This window comes from Chiloscyllium plagiosum, unplaced genomic scaffold (assembly GCF_037043375.1).
Source record: "Chiloscyllium plagiosum isolate Xiang-an unplaced genomic scaffold, Cpla_swu_hap1 HiC_scaffold_22, whole genome shotgun sequence".
NCBI lineage: Eukaryota > Metazoa > Chordata > Chondrichthyes > Orectolobiformes > Hemiscylliidae > Chiloscyllium > Chiloscyllium plagiosum.
Genome location: NW_028270160.1, coordinates 12018056 through 12037408, shown reverse-complemented (window position 1 = coordinate 12037408; position 19353 = coordinate 12018056). Strand labels below are relative to the sequence as shown.

Here is a 19353-nt window from a genome sequence, read left to right as displayed (position 1 = left end):
CACTGTAAATATTTTAGGGAGATCCAGGATTTTGAGACCAACATAGAGGCGATGGCCTAGTGATATTTTCGCCAGACTGTCAAAGAGATAATGTTCTGGAGACACGGATTCAAATCATTGCAATGGCATTTGGAATTTGAATTCCATAAAATAATTCTGGAATTAACAGTCTAATAATCACCATGGATCCATTGTCAATTGTCAGAAAAACACATCTGGATCATTAAAGTCCTTTAGGGTAGAGAATTGCTCTCCTTACCTGGTCTGGCCTGCATGTGACTCCAGACCCACAGCAATGTGGCTGACCCTTAACTGCTCTCTGGGCAATTAGGGATGGGCAATAAATGTTGCCTGGCCAGCGATGCCCTCATCCCATGAATGAATAAAAGTAAAAAAAAATGATCTCTAGTCAGGATGACGTGTGAGATTTGAAGATAATACCGTCTATCAGATATGATGGGGGTCACAGATTTGGATTGTGTGATTGAAGAAGCCTTGGTGACTTGCCTCTCCCCCTGCAGTGACACAAACAGCGCCCCTTCCAATAAAGGAGGAACTGCAAAAGTAACACTCACCAAGATACTTAATACATACCATTGCATTAATTTAGGTTACTTACTTTTTATTATTTAAAAGTGTGTAAGTTCTTGGCCAAGGTGACCTGTGAGAGGCACCTCAGATTGGAAGTGCGTTGCTAGGCATTTAAAAAAAATTGCAAGTTGAAATAATATTTTAAAAAGAAACACAATAATCACTGTTGGTATGTAGTTTTAACATACATGAAGATGCATATAGGCATACATTGAAATATAACCTTCTGCTATTACCATGCCTTAAGAGTACAGTTACTTTTTTCACATTGATGGTTTCAGGACATACAAACATTGAATCCACAGTAGATCACCAGGATAACTATTGCCATAATGATAGCCAACAATCCTCATCAAAGTGTATGACACCAGGACAAAGCAGTTCTGCCTTTAACGTTAGGTAGGGTGTCAAATAGGTTAGACAATGAAATAAACCATTTTCCAGCAACACACTCTCAAGCATGACAACTATGCTGTCAATTCTGATTTCACTTCCAATCAGGCTTATGTCCTTCAATCTCACCTAACCCAGGAATCTGTGTCATATCCAGAAGATCAACTTTTATTGCAGAAAGTTTTCATTCAGTTTTAAACAATACGATATCCACAAAGTTGGTTGTTCACTGGAGTGTTCCAAAGCACAGTGACATCCATTAGTAACACATCCCCTAATTCACTTTGTTCCCACATCGCATGGAAACTCAATGTTCCTCATGTGTAATGATATTATTTTTGAAGAGGGAAAATAGATAGAGACAGAGAGAGAGAGAGAGAAATCAGCTTATTGTTTGCCCTCTGATCTTGCATTTAAGTATTGAATCATCAATCACTTTCATAATTCAAAGCACATTTTAACTTTCTATTTCATCTGGCTATTGAGACAAGATAGATTATAAAGGAATCATTATATAAGGACAAATTTGGTCAATAAGACTGGAAGAGTGTACATTTTTTTATATGACACTATAAAAGCAATTTTTGTTTCACTTTACTTTCCAAGTAAATTTCTTTCTGAAGACAGTCATTGAAAGACATGATGATATGTTGGGCATTGATAGGTTTTCATTATTTTTACAGCGTAGCGCAAATCCTTGTTCTTCTTGTCCCACTTGTGGATGACAGTGAGGAGAAACTGGTTGTCCCATTTCCGTCCCATTATTAGGAAGTTGCTGTTCGGATTCTCCAGCTGGTTACAAGGGCAAGTTGCTCCATTTTTTATGAACAGAACCAACTTCTTCAGATCTTTCTTCTTCAAAGGTCCCATCTTCAGCACTTTCTTCTTCCGCTGCGAGATGATTTTGCGATCTCCTTTCTCCCTCTTTATCTCCTTGATTTTCATCTTGAGTGCTACAAACATAAAAAGAAAGAAGAACAGAAATAATTAATGATCTGTTTCACACTCTCCTTTCAACTCCACTGGGATCAACCATGGTAGGTCACTTGGTTTTATGACAGTTGTTGATGAAGATAAGGTGTCTCTAGTGCTCATCTCTGTCATGTTTGTTGTGGACCAGACCAAACCTTTTTAGAAGGTAACCTCAACCCTAACTTTCACTTATTTTAACGGTAAATGTAAAATGCTGTGTTTCAGATATGTGTGATTCTGGTCTCTGTCCTTTCGGAAGGACGTTATGAAACTTGAAAGGGTTCAGAAAAGATTTACAAGGATGTTGCCAGGGTTGGAGGGGTTGAGCTATAGGGAGAGGTTGAATAGGCTGGGGCTGTTTTCCCTGGAGTGTCAGAGGCTGAGGGGTGACCTTATAGAGGTTTATAAAATCATGAGGGGCATGGATAGGGTAAATAGATAAGGTCTTTTCCCTGGGATGGAGGAGTCCTGAACTAAAGGGTATAGGTTTAGGGTGAGAGGGGAAAAAAAGAAAAGGGACCTTAGGGGTGGCTGTTTCACACAGAGGGTGGTACATGTATGGAATGAGCTGCCAGAGGAAGTGGTGGAGGCTGATACAATTACAGCATTTAAAAGGCATCTAGATAGGTATATGAATAGGAAGAGTTTGGAGGGATATGGGCCAAATGCTGGCAAATGGGACTAGATTAGGTTGGGGTATCTGGTCGGCATGGACGAGTTGGATGGAAGGATCTATTTCTATGCTGTACATCTCTATGATTCTGTGGCTCTATGACTGGTCAATCTAGTTGACGTTAAGCAAAACACTATTTATTCAAACACTACAGTTAAAATGCAACAAAAGAAAAAAGAACTTAGAATAACTTAACTCTACTGGAAAACTTAACAGTCTAATAGATACAGTAACTATTACTATTAAGTGTTCCAATATAGTAACATTCCATAAACGCACCCCTTGTCAAAAAGGCAAATTCCGAGATCAGATTTTCTCACATGCAACACATCCAGTAGGAAAAGAAACCCCAGCTTTTAGCAGTAACTGAGAGAGAAAAAAAAAACTTCTACTTCTTCAAAATTCCAGCAGCCTTCTGCCTAAAGCTAAACCTAAGAAACTAAAGAAACTGGAAATCCTGGTCTGTGAGAGCTGGCCACGCCCTTCCAGGCTGCTTCTAATGTTCCAACTTTTCAAAACTTGAGGCCTCACAAGCTATTTGCTTGGCACCTCCCATTCAATCTCTCTCTTAAAAGAAACCAGGGCAAAATGTACCTCTTGAAGCTACAGCATTGTCACATGTTGAAGATGATTGTTTAACCAGAGCCTTTTCCAGGGGAATTAGGGATGGGTATGAAGAGCTAACCTTGCTAACAACACCCAAATCCCATGGAAGAATAAAAGAAATGCACATATCTGGCACAATGACAGAAATTATTGGAGAAACTTCCCAACAAACTTTACCACCAAAAAACTGTGCGCATTGTCTGGAAATGAGTTGAAGGTTCTGTGCTGGAGAAGGCTGAGACAGATTCCTGGGGAATTACACTCAAACTGAGAGAAAGGTTAGCAAGGCAGATGGAGTGCCCTTTGCTCTCATTGACTGATCTCAGACATTTGGCAAGACCTGGGGTGATTCTGATGTCTTTAAATCAATTGCTCTGACATTTCCAAGAACAACCCAGTTAATCCCACTCTTCCAACTCTTTTCCCATATCCCTGCGATATTTTTCTCTTTCAGTGTTTATCCAATTTTGTCGACTGTTGAATTGGTTGTCACTAGCCTCTCAGGCTGCACAGCTCATGCGATCATAACATAGAAAAGCAGGACGTTAAATGGCTCGCTGCCAGGCAGTGAATCAGGAACTAAGACACAGAACTTTTCCTTGTCAGCAACTTTATTCTCTTGCGTGCACTGTTACATGTTAATCCTCCATTTACTGAAACAAGAAGCAGGAGCCAGTTTGACCTCTACAACTGTTTATTTGCATTTCATATTTTAATACAAACTCCAGTCTGCACTCTGCCCTTTCTAACCCACTGCCCTGCTGGGTAAACTAACCCTTAGTGGATACCCCAAGCTGCTCAAGTTTTCCTCAAAAAATAACCCCTTCATCCCAGGAATGAGCTGAATGAACCAAGTATCCAGTCCCATGCGTTTCCGTTCTCTTGAAATCAAGAATCTTTACCTGATGGGAACTGAATGACCCCTCAAGATTAATTTTTGATTTTCACCCGTGACCCTTTACCATTTCATTTGCGGCTCCCAATTTTCCCCAGTTAGATTAACATTTTATAAAAGGAAATAAATCAAGAAAAATGCTGTTTTTAATTGGGGATCAAATGCTAATCATTCTGCTGCTATTCTACACATTCAAATGGTTATTTTAATGCAAAACATCGTAGTGCTCAAAATAAATCTGTGCAAGTGGTATGACTACACCACGTTGAGAGATGATGATATCTTTAATTGTAAGAACAGCTTATAATTCCAGCCATTATAGTTTTAAATATAGCTGAGAAGATAAACAACTGTTAATATCCAATTAGAAGTTATTTTATTTCAGGTCATAAGCATTATCTTAATTTTATGCAACTTCAGTTAAAGTTTGTTTGAAAGAACTAAGGGTTACGATACCGAAGGACATAGATAAGGTGAATATTAGGGGTCTTTTCCCCAGGGTGGGCGAATTCAAAAGTAAGGGTCATATTTTTAAGGTGAGAGGAGAAAGATTTCAAAAGGACATGAGGGGCAACGTTTTTTACACAGAGGAAGTGGTGGATGCAGATACAGTTGCAACATTTAAAAGACATTTAGGTAAGTACATGAATAGGAAAGGTTTGGAGGGATATGGACTGAATATAGGCAGGTGGGACGAGTTTAGTTTGGGAACATGGTCAGCGTGGACTGTTTGACTCTATGACTGTATGACTTCACTGATAAATTATGGATTTCAAAATTGCAACAATTCAGAAGTAGTGCATTTTAAATTTGATTTCTGTCTATTGATACATAAATTCAAAGTGTATTTATTTATAAAGTATATAAATTATTCATCAAGCATAGACAGCAACTAATTTGCCATGGTTTAGAAATGGCAAAACTCCATTTTGCATCAATTGTTAATTTTACACAAAATTTGCTAACTCCTGTTCTCAGTATTGTTTGGGTGGAAGTGTCTTTTCCCGAATTTTGTTTCTGTTTCTTTCACCAAACATTGTCAATCTGTGTCCTCTGTTTATTGAGCCTACAGCCACTGGGAACAATTCCTCTTTATTTAGTCAATCTAAGTTTGTTATGATTTTCAGCATCTCTGTAAAATCTCTCTGCCTTATCTGCTCTGGGGAGAACAACGCCAGAACCTCATAACCATAATCCCTCATCTCTGGACCTATTCTAGTAAATCTCCTCCTCCCCACATCTGAATTTACCCCTGTTGTTTTATACCCTCCAGCATGACACTGTGCTCTGTTGCATTCTATCAAGAGGATGTTTTTACAGGAAGGTAGGGCATAAAGACCATTGCGTTGGTTTGAAATGCGTGTCCTGTGCTCTGTACTTTATGTAAGTATTTGCATGATTTCACTGCATTCTTCACACACATTACAATATCTTGTTAATACAGAACATCAGGAGCTACAGACTGCAATCTAATTGATTTTTTTCAGTGGTTTAATGATAGAATGACCATTATCCGCAGTGAATTACAGACTGGAATCTAATCAAGGATCTGGGTGGTTTACATGTAGAAAAGCAGATCTTAGGAATCAGTTACAGACTGACATCTAATCGAGAGGCTCAGGTGGTTTATGTATAGCATAAAAGATAACTGGGAGTGAGTTCCAGACTGGAATCTAATTGACGAGTTCAGAGACTTTATATATTGAATAACAGATACCAGGAATGAGTTGCAGACTGGAATCTAATTGATGAGTTCAAAGACTTTATATATTGAATAACAGATACCAGGAACGAGTTACAGACTGGAATCTAATTGAGGAGTTCATGAGGTTTATATGTGGAATAACAGATACCTGGGAGTGAGGCACAGACTGGAACTTAATCAAGGGCTTTAGGGATTTATATATACATGGAATAACAGATATCCAGAAATGAGTTACAGACTGGAATCTAATTGAGGAGTTCATGAGGTTTATTTATGGAATTCCAGCTATTTGGAAGTGAGTTGGAGGGTGAAATGTAACCAAGGGGTTTGGGTGGTTTAGAGATGTCAGTGAGTGAATAAGCTGAAGACGGAAAACTTATCGAAACTAATAACAAACTAATATGAAAGGGGCTGTTTTTCTGTCTTCCACCTTCATCATTAGGTTCTGCAGTGCAGGAATATGAACATTGTGGTTAGCAACAGCAGCAGAGAATCAAGGAACATTTCACCCTTGGATAAAGAGTCTAGAGTAACATGTTTTGCTTGGAAGAGATGCCTTAGTGCAATGCCAGAGACTAGGAAATCAACTGAACAGATTTGAATTTGACACTCAGCTCAGAATTATGCTTGGATGGCAAGTGTGCTTTCTTCAGGATTAGCAATAAGGAATAAATTAAATCCTTTTACAAATCACTAGTGGAGAGAATTGAGCCATGGTTCAGACACTTTTACTCAACACATTTTCACAACAATTGCTGTTGGTCAGACTCAGCTGAGATTTCACACTCAGAATGATAGAACCTTTCAGCACTAACACTGGTTATTGAGCTCTTGTGGTGTAGTGGTAGTGCCCCCATGTCTGAGGCAGGAGGGCTGGGTTCACATCCTACCAGCTCCAGGGATGTGCCATCGCACATCCGGTGACCAAAAGTTTTCTGACGCTGTCTATAACGGGCTCGGCCCAGGGCTATCAAACAAAGCTTTTCTAGGTACATGCAACAATAATAATTCAAATCAAATCAGAAAACAGTTTCCACTAGTATATTCCACATCGCATCCACTTGCTGTTAAACAAAGGTTTCTTACTTCCTCCTCTGGCTCATTATCTCAATATTTCACATTCAATTTATATTCTCAGATCATAGAGTCCAGTGGCCAGGACTTTCTGGAAGATGGAGGTTGAGGGGTGGATGGGTGGATATTACCAGCCTCAATGCTCACTCTGACCACAACAACAGAAAGGAAAGTAGTCACTAAAGTGACTCTGTCTTATCGGGCCTTGCTGGGGATTACAGTGATCATCAAAACCTACATTTAGTTCCTCACTCTAGGCAGATTAGATTAGATTAGATTAGATTAGATTAGATTAGATTAGATTAGATTAGATTAGATTACCTACAGTGTGGAAAGAGGCCCTTCGGCCCAACAAGTCCACACCGACTCTCCGAAGGCTCTTCATGTTCCTGTCAATAGGGTTTACTGAGATGATCCTTTTGTCTTGCCAGGGCATGCTGTCTCTGTCTTTCTCAAGGTACTTTTGCTTACAAGAGACATAGAACACTTCACAGTTTATAAAGTCTCTGACATTTTAGATGAAAAAAAACAACTTATAGCAGCTGATGTGGGAAAATATTCTTGCTGACAAGGTACTTCACAAAAGGTTCATTCATAAAATAAGAGCCCACAGTGTTGGACTACTATTTTGGCATGGGTAGAGGATTGGTTAATGGACAGAAAACAGCAAGTGGGAACGAGGGGTTCTTTCTCAGGTCATTGACCTGTCACCAATGGGATTCCACGGGCTGGGACCGCAACTGTTTGCGATATATATTAATGACTTGGAGGAAGGAAGCAAAGGTACTGTAGCCAGATTTGCAGATGACATAAAAATAGGTGGGAAGACCCACTGTGGAAGCTATACAAGCAGTTTAGAGAAAGATATATTGATATTTTAGTAGGTCGGCAAAAGTTGGCAAATAGAATATAGTTTGGGAAATGTCAGCTTCATTTTGGAGGGAGAACAATAGAGTCAACTATTTAAATGCAGAAAAACTGTAGAAAGCTGCAACAGCACGGTGGCTCAGTGGTTAGCACTGCTGCCTCACAGCGCCAGGGACCCTGGTTCAATTCCAGCCTTGGTCGACTGTCTGTCTGTGTGGAGTGCTCCGGTTTCCTCCCACTATTCAAAGATGTGAAGGTCAGGTGGATGGGCCATGGGAAATTGCCTCACAGCGCCAGGGACCCGGGTTCGATTCCAGCCTCAAGCAGTCTGTTTGCACATTCTCCCCGTGTCTGTGTGGGTTTCCTCCGGGTGCTCTGGTTTCCTCCCACAGTCCAAAGATGTGCAGGTTAGGTGAGTTGGTCATGCTAAATTGCCTATAGAGTTAGGTGCATTAGTTAGGGAAATGGGTCTGAGTGGGTTACTCTTCAGAAGGTTGGTGTGGACTAGTTGGGCCAAAAAGCCTGTTTCCACACTGTAGGGAATCTAATCTAATCATGTCTGATCAGTGACCCAATTCCATGAGCCCAACTTTGTTCCAGGCCCTTTAGCACCATTAGCGAACAAGAATCTAGAGGGCTCAGATTTACAGTTAATAATTGACCTAGTAGAGAATCCCTACAATGTGGAAGCAGCCCATTCGGTCCATCGAGTCCATACTGACTCTCTGAAGAGCATCCCACCCAGGCCCACCCCATCCCTGTTACCCTGCATTTCCCATGACTAACTGTCCTAGCCTGGATACTGTGGGCAATTTAGCATGGCCAATCCTCCAAGCTTGCACACCTTTGGACTATAGTAGGAAACCTATGCAGACACGGGGAGAATATGCAAACTTCACTCAGACAGTCAAGTTGGGATCGAACTTAGGTACTTGGCATTGTGAGGCAGCTGTGCTAACCCTTGAGCCAAGTATCATTTGCCCTTTCTAGAAGAGACTTCCATGTGCTGGCTGTGGTTAATGTCAGTCCCACAAAACGAGGGTGACATAACCTTCAGTCAATGGGAATAGTCTCCACAGCCCAGGCCCCTCATGATTTAATGACATCAATCAAATCTCCTCTCAACTGTCTCCTCTTGAAAGAGAATGACCTGTATTTCCACAACCTGTCAATGTGACCAAAGTGCATTCTCTCTGAAATTATCGTCACAAACCTTTTCTGCAATCGCTTAACTGCTTTCATCTTCTTCCTAAAGAGTGGTGCCCAAAATTAAACAAGAAACTCCAGATGAGGCCAAACTAGTATTTTTAAAAGGTTCATCATTACATACGATCCCTACAGTGTGGAAGTAGGCAGTCCAATCCATGGAGGCCACCCCAGCTCTCCAAAGAGCATCCCAACCAGGCCTTGCTTTAGGCTGGATATTGTCATAATGAAGAGGGTTTATTAGGATTTATTAGGACATTACCGGGAATGGAGGATTTGAGTTATAAGGAGAGGCGTGACCTAACAGAGTTTTATAAACTCATGAGGGGTATACATAAGGTAAATGACAGGTGTCATTTGCCTAGGGTGGGGGATTTCAAACTAGAGGGCATATTTTTAGGATGAGAGGAGAAAGATTTAAAAAGGACATGAGGGGTAATGTTTTTACACAGACTGTGGTTCCGGTGTGGAATAAACTGCCAGAGGAAGTGGTGGCTTCAGGTACAGTTGCGGCATTTAAAAGACATTTGGATAAGTTCGCAAATAGGAAAGGTTTGGAGGGATATGGGCCAAGTGCAGGCAAGTGGGACTAGTTTAGTTTGGGATTATGGTCAGCATGGACTGGTTGGACCGAAAGGTCTGTTTCCATGCTGCATGACTCTATGACTATGACTCTATGCCTTCTGATCCTATGACTCTATGACCCTATGACAACTGCTTTTGTTGTGTCCTCACCGCCTCCCCCCCCCCCCCACCCCCCCTGCCCCCGGGCAATCCCCCCCCCTCCCCCCACTATAGATCTCAATATTAATATTTTGTGAAGCAGTGTGGTGTGGAAATGGAGGAAGGGCACGTAACCTCATAGAGCCATAGAGAAGTACAGCACAGAAACAGATCCTTTGGTCTAACTCGTCCATGCCGATCAGGCATCCTAATCTAATCTAGTCCTAATTGCCAGCACTTGCCCCATATCCTTCTAAACCTTTCCTATTCATACACCCATCCAAATGCCTTTTAAATGCTGTAATTGGACCAACCTCCACCACTTCCTCTGGCAGCTCATTCAATACCCTCTGTGTGAAAATGTTGCCCCTCAGGTCTCTTTTATATCTTTCCCCTCTCACCCTAAACCTATGCCCCTCTAGTTCTGTACTCCCCCACCCCAGGAAAAAGACCTTGCTCATTTACCCTATCCATGCCCCTCATGATTTTATAAATTCTATAAGGTCACCCCTCAGCCTCCAAAGAATTGCCTTGCCCCCCTGAAAAAGAAAGATAAGGTCCTTACTTCCGTTTTGCAGTCTGCTTATTTGACAATATTGGTGAGGAATGCAAAGCAGAGCCTTCCTGATAATCTAAATCCAAAAACATTCTGCCTATTAATTAATCCTAATTAAGGAAACAACTCCAAAGACAGCTCTTTCCTGTTAAATTGCCTGAAGTATAAGAATATCCCGGCCTTAATCGTGCACTTCAATTTCCTTTGCCTGTGTACGTTGCCTGGGAGAGAGATTTGAAAACCTGCACCTCCATATTCCTGCATTAGGACAGTCCACATCGCAAAAGCGGGACTGAATATGTTCAGAAGAAAGACCTTGGGCAGAGTGCGGTAACTGAAGGAGAATTGACAGCTGAGATGCACTGCGTCTGAGCTTCATGAGGTTCCTCAGGGACCTCAGCACTCCTTAAAAAGAGCACCAGATGCAAAAGAAACTGCCATAAGCCGCTGATGTGTATTATACTCACGTCAAGAGGTGTTACTTCAAGCAGGTCCAGGGATTGCAGACCTGATCACAACTGACAGTGTATTCAAGGAAATTCCACATTGGATATGTCTCTGTGACAGGGAAATGGGACAGGAACCACTATCAGGCAGTAGTTTAAATCCTGCGCATTCCATAACATCAATGATTTACATTTATATAGCACCTTTTGTGTGGCAAAAAAATTTCAAGATGCATCTCAAGAGTAAAAATGGACAAAAGTAAAGTCTAGTCAAAGCATGGATTTGCTAACTAAAAGGAGACAGAGAATTCAGAGCATTTCAAGATCGAAAAGTGTAGCACTGGGAAAGCACAGCAGTTCAGGCAGCTTCCGAGGAGCAGGAGAATTGACGTTTCAGACATAAGCCTTTCATCAGAAATGCCTGAAACATCGACTGTCCTGCTCCTCGGATGCTACCTGACCTGCTGTACTTTTCCAGCGCCACACTTCTTGACTCTGGTCTCCAGCATCTGCAGTCCTCACTTTCTCCTAACATCACAGGATATAAACCTGTAACTAGTGGTGTGCCACAGGGATCAGTGCTATGTATTTACAATATATATTCAAGACCTGGATCAGGAATATGAACATGCTATTGCCAGATTTGTGGATGACACAAAAATAGGTGGGAAGGGCAATGGTGAGGATGACACACAGACACTGCAAAGGGATACACACAGGTTAAGCGATTGGGCAAAAACTTGGCAGATGAAGTATCATGTGAGAAAATGTGAGATTATGTACTTTGGCAGGAAGAATAGAGGAGCTGAATATTAATTTAATGGAGAAAGACTGCAGGAAGCTACAGATGATGGGAGTTGTGAATACTTGTGCATGAATCACAAGAAACTGACATTCTAGTTTTGCAGGAAAGGCAAATGGAATATTGGTGTTTGTTTTAGTATAAAAGTAGGGAGGTTTTGTTGTAGTTATAGGCAGCATGGCGGCTCAGTAGTTAGCACTGCTGCCTCACAGCACCAGGGTCCCCAGTTCAATTCCAGCCTTAGGCGACTGTCTGTCTGGAGTTTGCACATTCTCCCTGTGTCTGCGTGGGTTTTCCCTGGGTGCTCCGGTTTCCTCCCACAGTCCAAAGATGTGCAGGCCAAGTGAATTGGCCATGCTAAATTGCCCATAGTGTTAGGTGTATTAGTCAGAGGGAAATGGGTCTGGGTGGTTTCTCTTCGGAGGGTCAGTGTGGACTTGTTAGGATGAAGGGCCTGTTTCCACACTGTATGGAATCTAATCTAATCTAATCTAAGTATATAAAGCATAAAAATCAGATCACAGCTGGAATACTGCGAACAGTTTCAGGCCCATTTTCCAAGGAAAAATAGACTGACATTGGAGGCAGAGAAGGTCTGCTAGGCTGATACAAGGTATGGGGGATTGTCTTATGAGGAGAGGCTGAGGAGGTCAAGCTTGTACTCATTGGAGTTTAAAAGAATGAGAGGTGACCTTGTTGAGAGGGGACTTGTTTGGCTAGATACAGAGAGGTGATTCCTCTTTATCAGGCAGCCTTGGACCAGACAGTGCAACTTATTCTGGTACAAGGTTGCAAAATTTATGACAGAAATTTGAGGAATTTCTTCTCTGACGATAGTGAATCTGTGGAATTCTTTACCACAGAGGGCTGTTAAGGCTGGATCTTTAAGTATATTCAAATCCTAACACAGACAGAGTTTTAATAGGGAAGAGAATCAAGGGTTAAAGGGAAAAAGCAGGACAGTGGAGTTGAGGAATATCAGATTAGCCATGATCTCATCAAATGGGAGACTCGGCTAGATGGTCTGAATGGCCATCCTGCTGCTCCTATATCTCATGGTGTTAGGGAAACCTTAACACATGTGACTAAACATTTGGATGGAGAGGTAATTTCTGAGCAGAAATGGAAGCGAGCGAGATGTTTTAGGAAGGAATTGCAAAGCTTGGCCCTGGAAAGCTGAAAGTATCATTATTAATGGTACATAGAAAATTGAAGGGGATATGCAAGGGGAAGGAATTGGGATATGTCTGGGTTCTCAGAGAGTTGATAAGGAGTCTGTACACAGCACAAGGGTTATCTTTTACTGTTAATACACTCTTCCTTGATTCTCTGCTCCCTTTAACCTGTGTGCTTGCACCCAGCTATATCACTTCATATCCCCTTGCACTGAACTGCACCTTCCTTCCCAACTCATCGACACTGACCCTCAGTCTTTTCCTCACTCCAAATTAATGCAACAGCATTTTCCAAAACTGCAGCCTCAGCAGGAGGTGGCAGTGTAATGGGAACGGACTCCAAACTATTGGCCCGAACTGATACTGGGAGTGAAGCCAGTTCAAATCCAGCAGTGACAACCTGAGGGTTTACAGATTAAGGAACTGGTGCATACTTGAACAGTGACTTTATGCAGTGAGCTGTATAAACACATCAAAGACAAAGGATTTCGGCGGGGGATGGGGAGTGGAGTTAACTTTGAAAGAACTGGTGTACGTTTCAATCTCTGAGTGGCTGCTTTCTATGCTGTGCACTTCTATGGTGATAATAATATTAAGTTGAAACCAATTCTGTCAGTTGTAACCAAGACAGACTTCAACACAACTCCAGTCTGAGTAACTGCTTATTGCCAATCTATGTTTTGTGTCCTCTTCATCTTCTCCCACTTTCCCAATTCAAATCGTTTGATAAAAATCTCTGAGGCGGTGCCATTTTCAAACTCTGTATAAACCACATCCACATAATTCACTTCTCCATTTAATTTCTTTCCTTCAAAGAATTCTATAAGGTTGGTGAAGCATGACCTGGGTTTGAGAATTCCTGACAAACAAGCTCAATTAACTCATTTCCCCCAGAACGCTCAGTGATCTCTTTCTTCAATTCCCTCATGGGATGTGGGCACCGCTGGCTAGGTTGGCATTTATTGCCCATCCCTAACTGTCCTTGAGAAGGAGATGGTCAGCTCAATTGGCTGGATGACAGGTTTGCATTGCAGAGTGAAGCCAAGCAATGAGGAATGAAAGCAGCAGCTCATTAATCAATCATAGCCAATAAAGAATGGGTTGAGTGCTGATTGATTTAACAACATAGGAAATAGGAGCAGATGTTGATATAAGACAGCATGGTGGCTCAGTAGTTAGCACTGCTGCCTCACAGCACCAGGGACCCAGGTTTGATTCCAGCCTTGGGTGACTCTCTGTGTGGCATTTGCACATCCTCTATGTAGGTTTGTTTTGGTTTCTTCTGACAGTCCAAATGTGTGCAGGTTAGGTGGACTGGCCATGCTAAATTGCCCACTGTGTTCAGGAATGTTTAGGTTAAGGGCATTAGTCAGGGGTAAATGTAGGGTAATTGACCTGTGGTGCCAAATGGCCTGTTTCCCCACTGTAGGGGTTCTATGAATTTAGATCATTCAGCCCCTTGAACCTGCTTCCCCCATTCAATAAGGTCATTTTGTATTCCATGTTCCTAATTGCCTCAATAAACTTTGCTTCCCTGTCCAACAAGAATCTATCCATCCACACATTTTGACTCTGATCTCCAGCATCTGCAGTCCTCACTTTCTCCCATTTTTATTTTCAGTCAATCAACCTGTTCAGACATTTCATGGTACATCCTTCGAATGGGTGGGTCTAGATCTCAGTCTCCTGGTCCAGAGGTAAGGACAGTGCACCACGCCACAAGGGCCCTCACCCATCAATGGCGGTCTTGCTAAATATCGGAACTCAAGCATGTGCTTCTAGTTCCACTTAAAATTTTTGAATGAAAAGTCCAGAATCCCAAGCTAGTGGGGACAAGTTCAAATCCCAGCTTGGTTAAGATGTTCAGTTCAACAAAAGAAAATCTGGAATTAGAGTAGAACCAAATAGATTCTCAATTGTTGATTATAAAAAAGGCTCCATCTGTTTCACTAACGTCCTTCAGGAAACGCTGTTCTTGCCTGATATGACATGCCTTTGATTCCTGGGGTGGGGGAGAATCAGTTAGCTCAGCTGGATGGATGCCTGGTTTGTGATGTAGAGTCATACCAACAGAGTGGGTACAATTTCCATCACTCACTAAGGTTACCTCTCCTTCTCAGCCTCTCTCCCTCACCCTGAGGCCGGGTGACCCTTAGGTTAAGCTCACCACTCCTTGTCTGTCTGTCTCAACAGAGAGAATAGCCTGATGTCTTTCTAAGATTATGGTAACCTTGCCTCTTATATATGCATCCCCAGACTCAACCAATGTGGTTGACCCTCAACCAATTAGGGATGGACAGAAAATGCTGGAGAAGCCATTGATGCACACATGAACAAATAAAAAAAATCTCCACAAATTCTCCACAAAAAATCTCCTCCTTAGCAATAGGAGAGGCTTATTCTTACAAACAAGGATCAAGAACACGCAGGCCACTCAGCCCTTCAAACCTACTCTGCCATTCAATGTGACCTTGGCTGATCTGATTTTAACCTCAACTCTGCATTCCTGAATATCCCTGATAATCTTGGAGTTTTAGAGGCTTATCGAAGTTTATAAAGTCATGAGGGGCATGGATACAGTGAATGGCCAAGGTCTTTTTTCCTGGGATAGGGGAGTCTAAAAGAGGACATAGGTTTAAAGTGAGAAGGGAAAAATTTAAAAGGGACCTGAGGGGCAACTTTTTCACACTGAGGGTGGTGCATGTATGGAATGAGCTGCCAGAGGAAGTGCTGGATAACTAGGAGGCTGGAAAAATACAGCAAGGAAGACAGCATCAAGCGATGGAGAAGTCAATGCTTCAGGTGTGACCCTGTGATTTATCCCCCTCCTGATGCTGCCTGGCTTCCTGTGTTCCCCCAGCCTCCTGCCTGTCCCTCCTGATACTGCCTGGCTTCCTGTGGTCCCCCAGCCTCCTGCCTGTCCCTCCTGATGCTGCCTGGCTTGCTGTGTTCCTCCAGCCTCCTGCCTGTCCCTCCTGATGCTGCCTGGCTTCCTGTGTTCCCCCAGCCTCCTGCCTGTCCCTCCTGATGCTGCCTGGCTTGCTGTGTTCCTCCAGCCTCCTGCCTGTCCCTCCTGATGCTGCCTGGCTTCCTGTGTTCCCCCAGCCTCCTGCCTGTCCCTCCTGATGCTGTCTGGCTTCCTGTGGTCCCCCAGCCTCCTGCCTGTCCCTCCTGATGCTGCCTGGCTTCCTGTGTTCCCCCAGCCTCCTGCCTGTCCCTCCTGATGCTGTCTGGCTTCCTGTGTTCCCCCAGCCTCCTGCCTGTCCCTCCTGATGCTGCCTGGCTTCCTGTGGTCCCCAAGCCTCCTGCCTGTCCCTCCTCATGCTGCCTGGCTTCCTGTGTTCCTCCAGCCTCCTGCCTGTCTAGTTTGGATTCCAGCAGCTGCAGTTTTTTGGGGTGTCTAACTAGAGGAAGTGCTGGAGGCTGGTACAATTGCAACATTTAAAAGGCATCTGGATGGGTATATGAATAGGAAGGATTTCGAGGGATATGGGCCAAATACTGGCAAATGGGACTAGATTACAGGTACTTTAGGATATCTGGTCGACATGGATGATTTGGACCGAAGGGTCTGCTTCAGTGCTGTATGTCTCTGTGAATCTATGAGTAACACTGAGATGGGCTGGTGCAGTAGTGAGAGACAGAATACAAACATTCTTTAACCCAAAGGGTTAGTTTGAGACATTGGGGTCTGTAGTATGAATAGAGAGCCAAGGACTGACTCTCTTGCCTCTCCATTAGCAGGCAGTCTCATTGTCTGTAAAGTTGTGTTCAGAATCTAGTCTTAAATGATCCCTTGTGACAAGTACACTGGGAATGTTCTTCCCTGAAGGTTTCCCAGCCCCAGTTTGATGACCTAATCAGATAACATTTAAGAGCCTTGAACTCCCCTCCCATTACCCTCTGCTCCATCTGGAGTCCTGTCTGTGCTTTGGATGTAAATTAGACAACAAGTAACAAGGGTATTTTTACAAGCTGTGGACTTGGGGGAGGAAGGCGTTTAAGCAAAAGAGAATCAGAGCAATATCCGTAACATCATTCTTGGCCAAACATACTCCTCTCGGTATTTAAGAATACTTCCTGATAAAAAGTTGTTCATAAACAGAAATAAAAAGGTTTGGAGCAGTTACCACAGCAGCCAGCCTAGAGATCACAGCAGCCATGTTTGTAACGTTTCAACACTCTGCATCCGTGTTTCCAAAGGACTTCCTAACCTTACATTGTCAGTCCTTGACACAAGGGAACAAGAGGCTGTCATCGCATCAATGAACCTGTACTGTTAAAGAAAACATAGAAGGGAGGAGCAGGCTTAGGCCATTCAGCCCTTTGAGTCTGCCCCACTATTCAGTATGATCACAGCTGGTCATCCATCTCAGTACTGTTCCTGCTTCCTCCCCACAACCTTTTCTCTCTTCAGCTATAAGAACTACAGAGGAACCTCGATTATCCGAAGGCAGACAGTATTTCGCTCGGTTTATCAAATTCCGGATAACCGAATGCCGGATAACATTGTTTAGCCGAGCACCAGGACATTGCAATCTTGCCGGATAATCCGATATTCAGATAATCAAATGCCAGATAATCGAGGTTCCTCTGTATATCTTTCTCAATAGCTCATGACATCTTGATTAATATCTCAACCAAATAGATGAGACCATAAGATATAAGTGCAGAATTAGACCATTTGGTTCATCTAGGCAAACGTGAGGATGGCAGATGCTGGAAATCAGAGTCTAGATTAGAATGGTGCTGGAAAAGCACAGCCAGTCAGGCAGCATCCGAGGAACAGGAAAATCGACGTTTCGGGCAAAAGCCCTTCATCAGGAATGGAAGCAGGGAGCCTCCAGGGTGGGGAGATAAATGGGAGGGAGTGGGGCTGGAGAGAAGGCAGCAAAGAGTACAATAGGTGGATGGGGGTGGGGATGAAGGTGATAGGTCAGAGAGGAGGTGGAGCGTATAGGTGGGAAGGAAGATGGGTAGGTAGGACCGGTCATGAGGATGGTGCTGAGCTGGAAGGTTGGAACTGGGGGTAAGGTGGGGGGAGGGGAAATGAGGAAACTGGTCCATCTAGTCTGCTCTGTCATTCAATCATGGCTGATATCTTTCTCAAATCCATTTTCCTGTCTTCTCCCTGTAACCCTTGGTGCCCTTACTAATCACAAACCTACCCATCTCTGTCTTAAATACACAGCTGTAAAGGTGGAGAGTGTGCAGAAATGATTCAGTAGAATGGCTCCAGGCATGAGAAACTCCAGTTACGTGGATAGCTCGGAGAAGTTGGAATTGTTTCCCATGGAGAAGAGAAGGCTGAGGGGAGATTTGACAAAGGCCTTCAAAATCATGAGGGGTCTGGGCAAGGTAACAAAGCGCAACACGCTCCCATTGGTGAAAGGATTGTCAATGAGTGAGATCGAAAGTAATCAGCTAAAGAAGGAAAAAAATCAACACAAGGGAAAAGTTCTTTTCATCCAGCAACTGGTTCACGTCTGATATCCATTGCCTGACAGTTCAGTGGAGGCAGATTCAACTGAAACACTGGAAAGGGAATTAGGCTGTTATTTGATATGTGCAGGGTTACAGGGAGAAAGCAGGAGAATGATACTTGAGACACTAGGTGTGGAGTGACTGTCTTATGAGGAGAGGTGAATAGTCTGGGCCGAGACACATTGGAATTTAAAAGAATGAGAGATGACCTTATTGCAACATACACGATTCTTAGGAGACTTGACGGGGCCAATGTGGAAAGATAGTTTCCTCTTGTGGGAGAGTCTGGGACCAAAGGGCATAATCTCAGCATCAAGACTATTTAGGACAGAGATGGAATTTCTTCTCTCTGAGGTAGATATCTGTGAAATTATTTACCACAGAGGGCTGTCAAGGCTGGGTCGTTAAGTATATTCATGGCTGAGATAGACAGACTTTTAATCAGTAAGGGAATCAAAGGTGGATGGGGAAAAGGAAGGAAAGTGGTGTTAAGGATTACCAGATCAGCCATGATCTCATCGAATGATGCAGCAGACTCAATGGGCTGGATGGCCTATACACACTGGACGTTCAGAGAGCTGGTGCAAACATGAGGGACCAAATGGTAGAATAGTATTTGATTTGATTGATTTGTTTAATGTCATGTGCATTTTGTTATGAAATACAGTGAAAAATGTTGTATAGTGTCGCCACTCTCTGATGCCATCTTAAAACACAGAAAAGGAGAAAGTGAGGACTGCAGATGCTGGAGATCAGAGCTGAAAATGTGTTGCTGGAAAAGCGCAGCAGGTCAGGCAGCATCCAAGGAGCAGAAGAATCGACGTTTCGGGCATGAGCCCTTCTTCAGGAAGGGCTTCTTCTGAAGATTCCTGAAGAAGGGCTCATGTCCGAAACGTCCATTCTCCTGCTCCTTGGCTGCTGCCTGACCTGCTGCGCTTTTCCAGCAACACATTTTCAGCTAAAACACAGAAAAGTAAACCAAAACAGAATATAAATGCAGAAAAGTAAAGAAATAAAGAAAAAGTATCCAATTTTGCCGTCTTTTTTGTTAAGGCTCTGCCATGGACCATGGGCCTGGTGACTAGGCACAAATCCCCTTCACCGTGCTGATGCTGAGACGTATGTTACCACTCTTCACTGCCATTTTGGCTTCACAGACACCCTCGCCATTGTGAGTGCTCACTG

The 19353-nt window shown here is 43.1% G+C and overlaps 1 protein-coding gene across 1 annotated transcript in view; it reads right to left on the bottom strand.

Annotated features, from left to right (window-relative positions):
- Positions 1 to 601: 601 nt before the first annotated feature.
- The window catches only part of sfrp5 (secreted frizzled-related protein 5), a 79350-nt gene continuing 60598 nt past the window's right edge, over positions 602 to 19353 (bottom strand). The window contains exon 3 of the mRNA XM_043712995.2: positions 602 to 1937. Within this exon, the coding sequence (XP_043568930.2) occupies positions 1612 to 1937 (326 nt within the window). The 3' untranslated portion in view covers positions 602 to 1611. The remainder of the gene's footprint in view (positions 1938 to 19353) is intronic.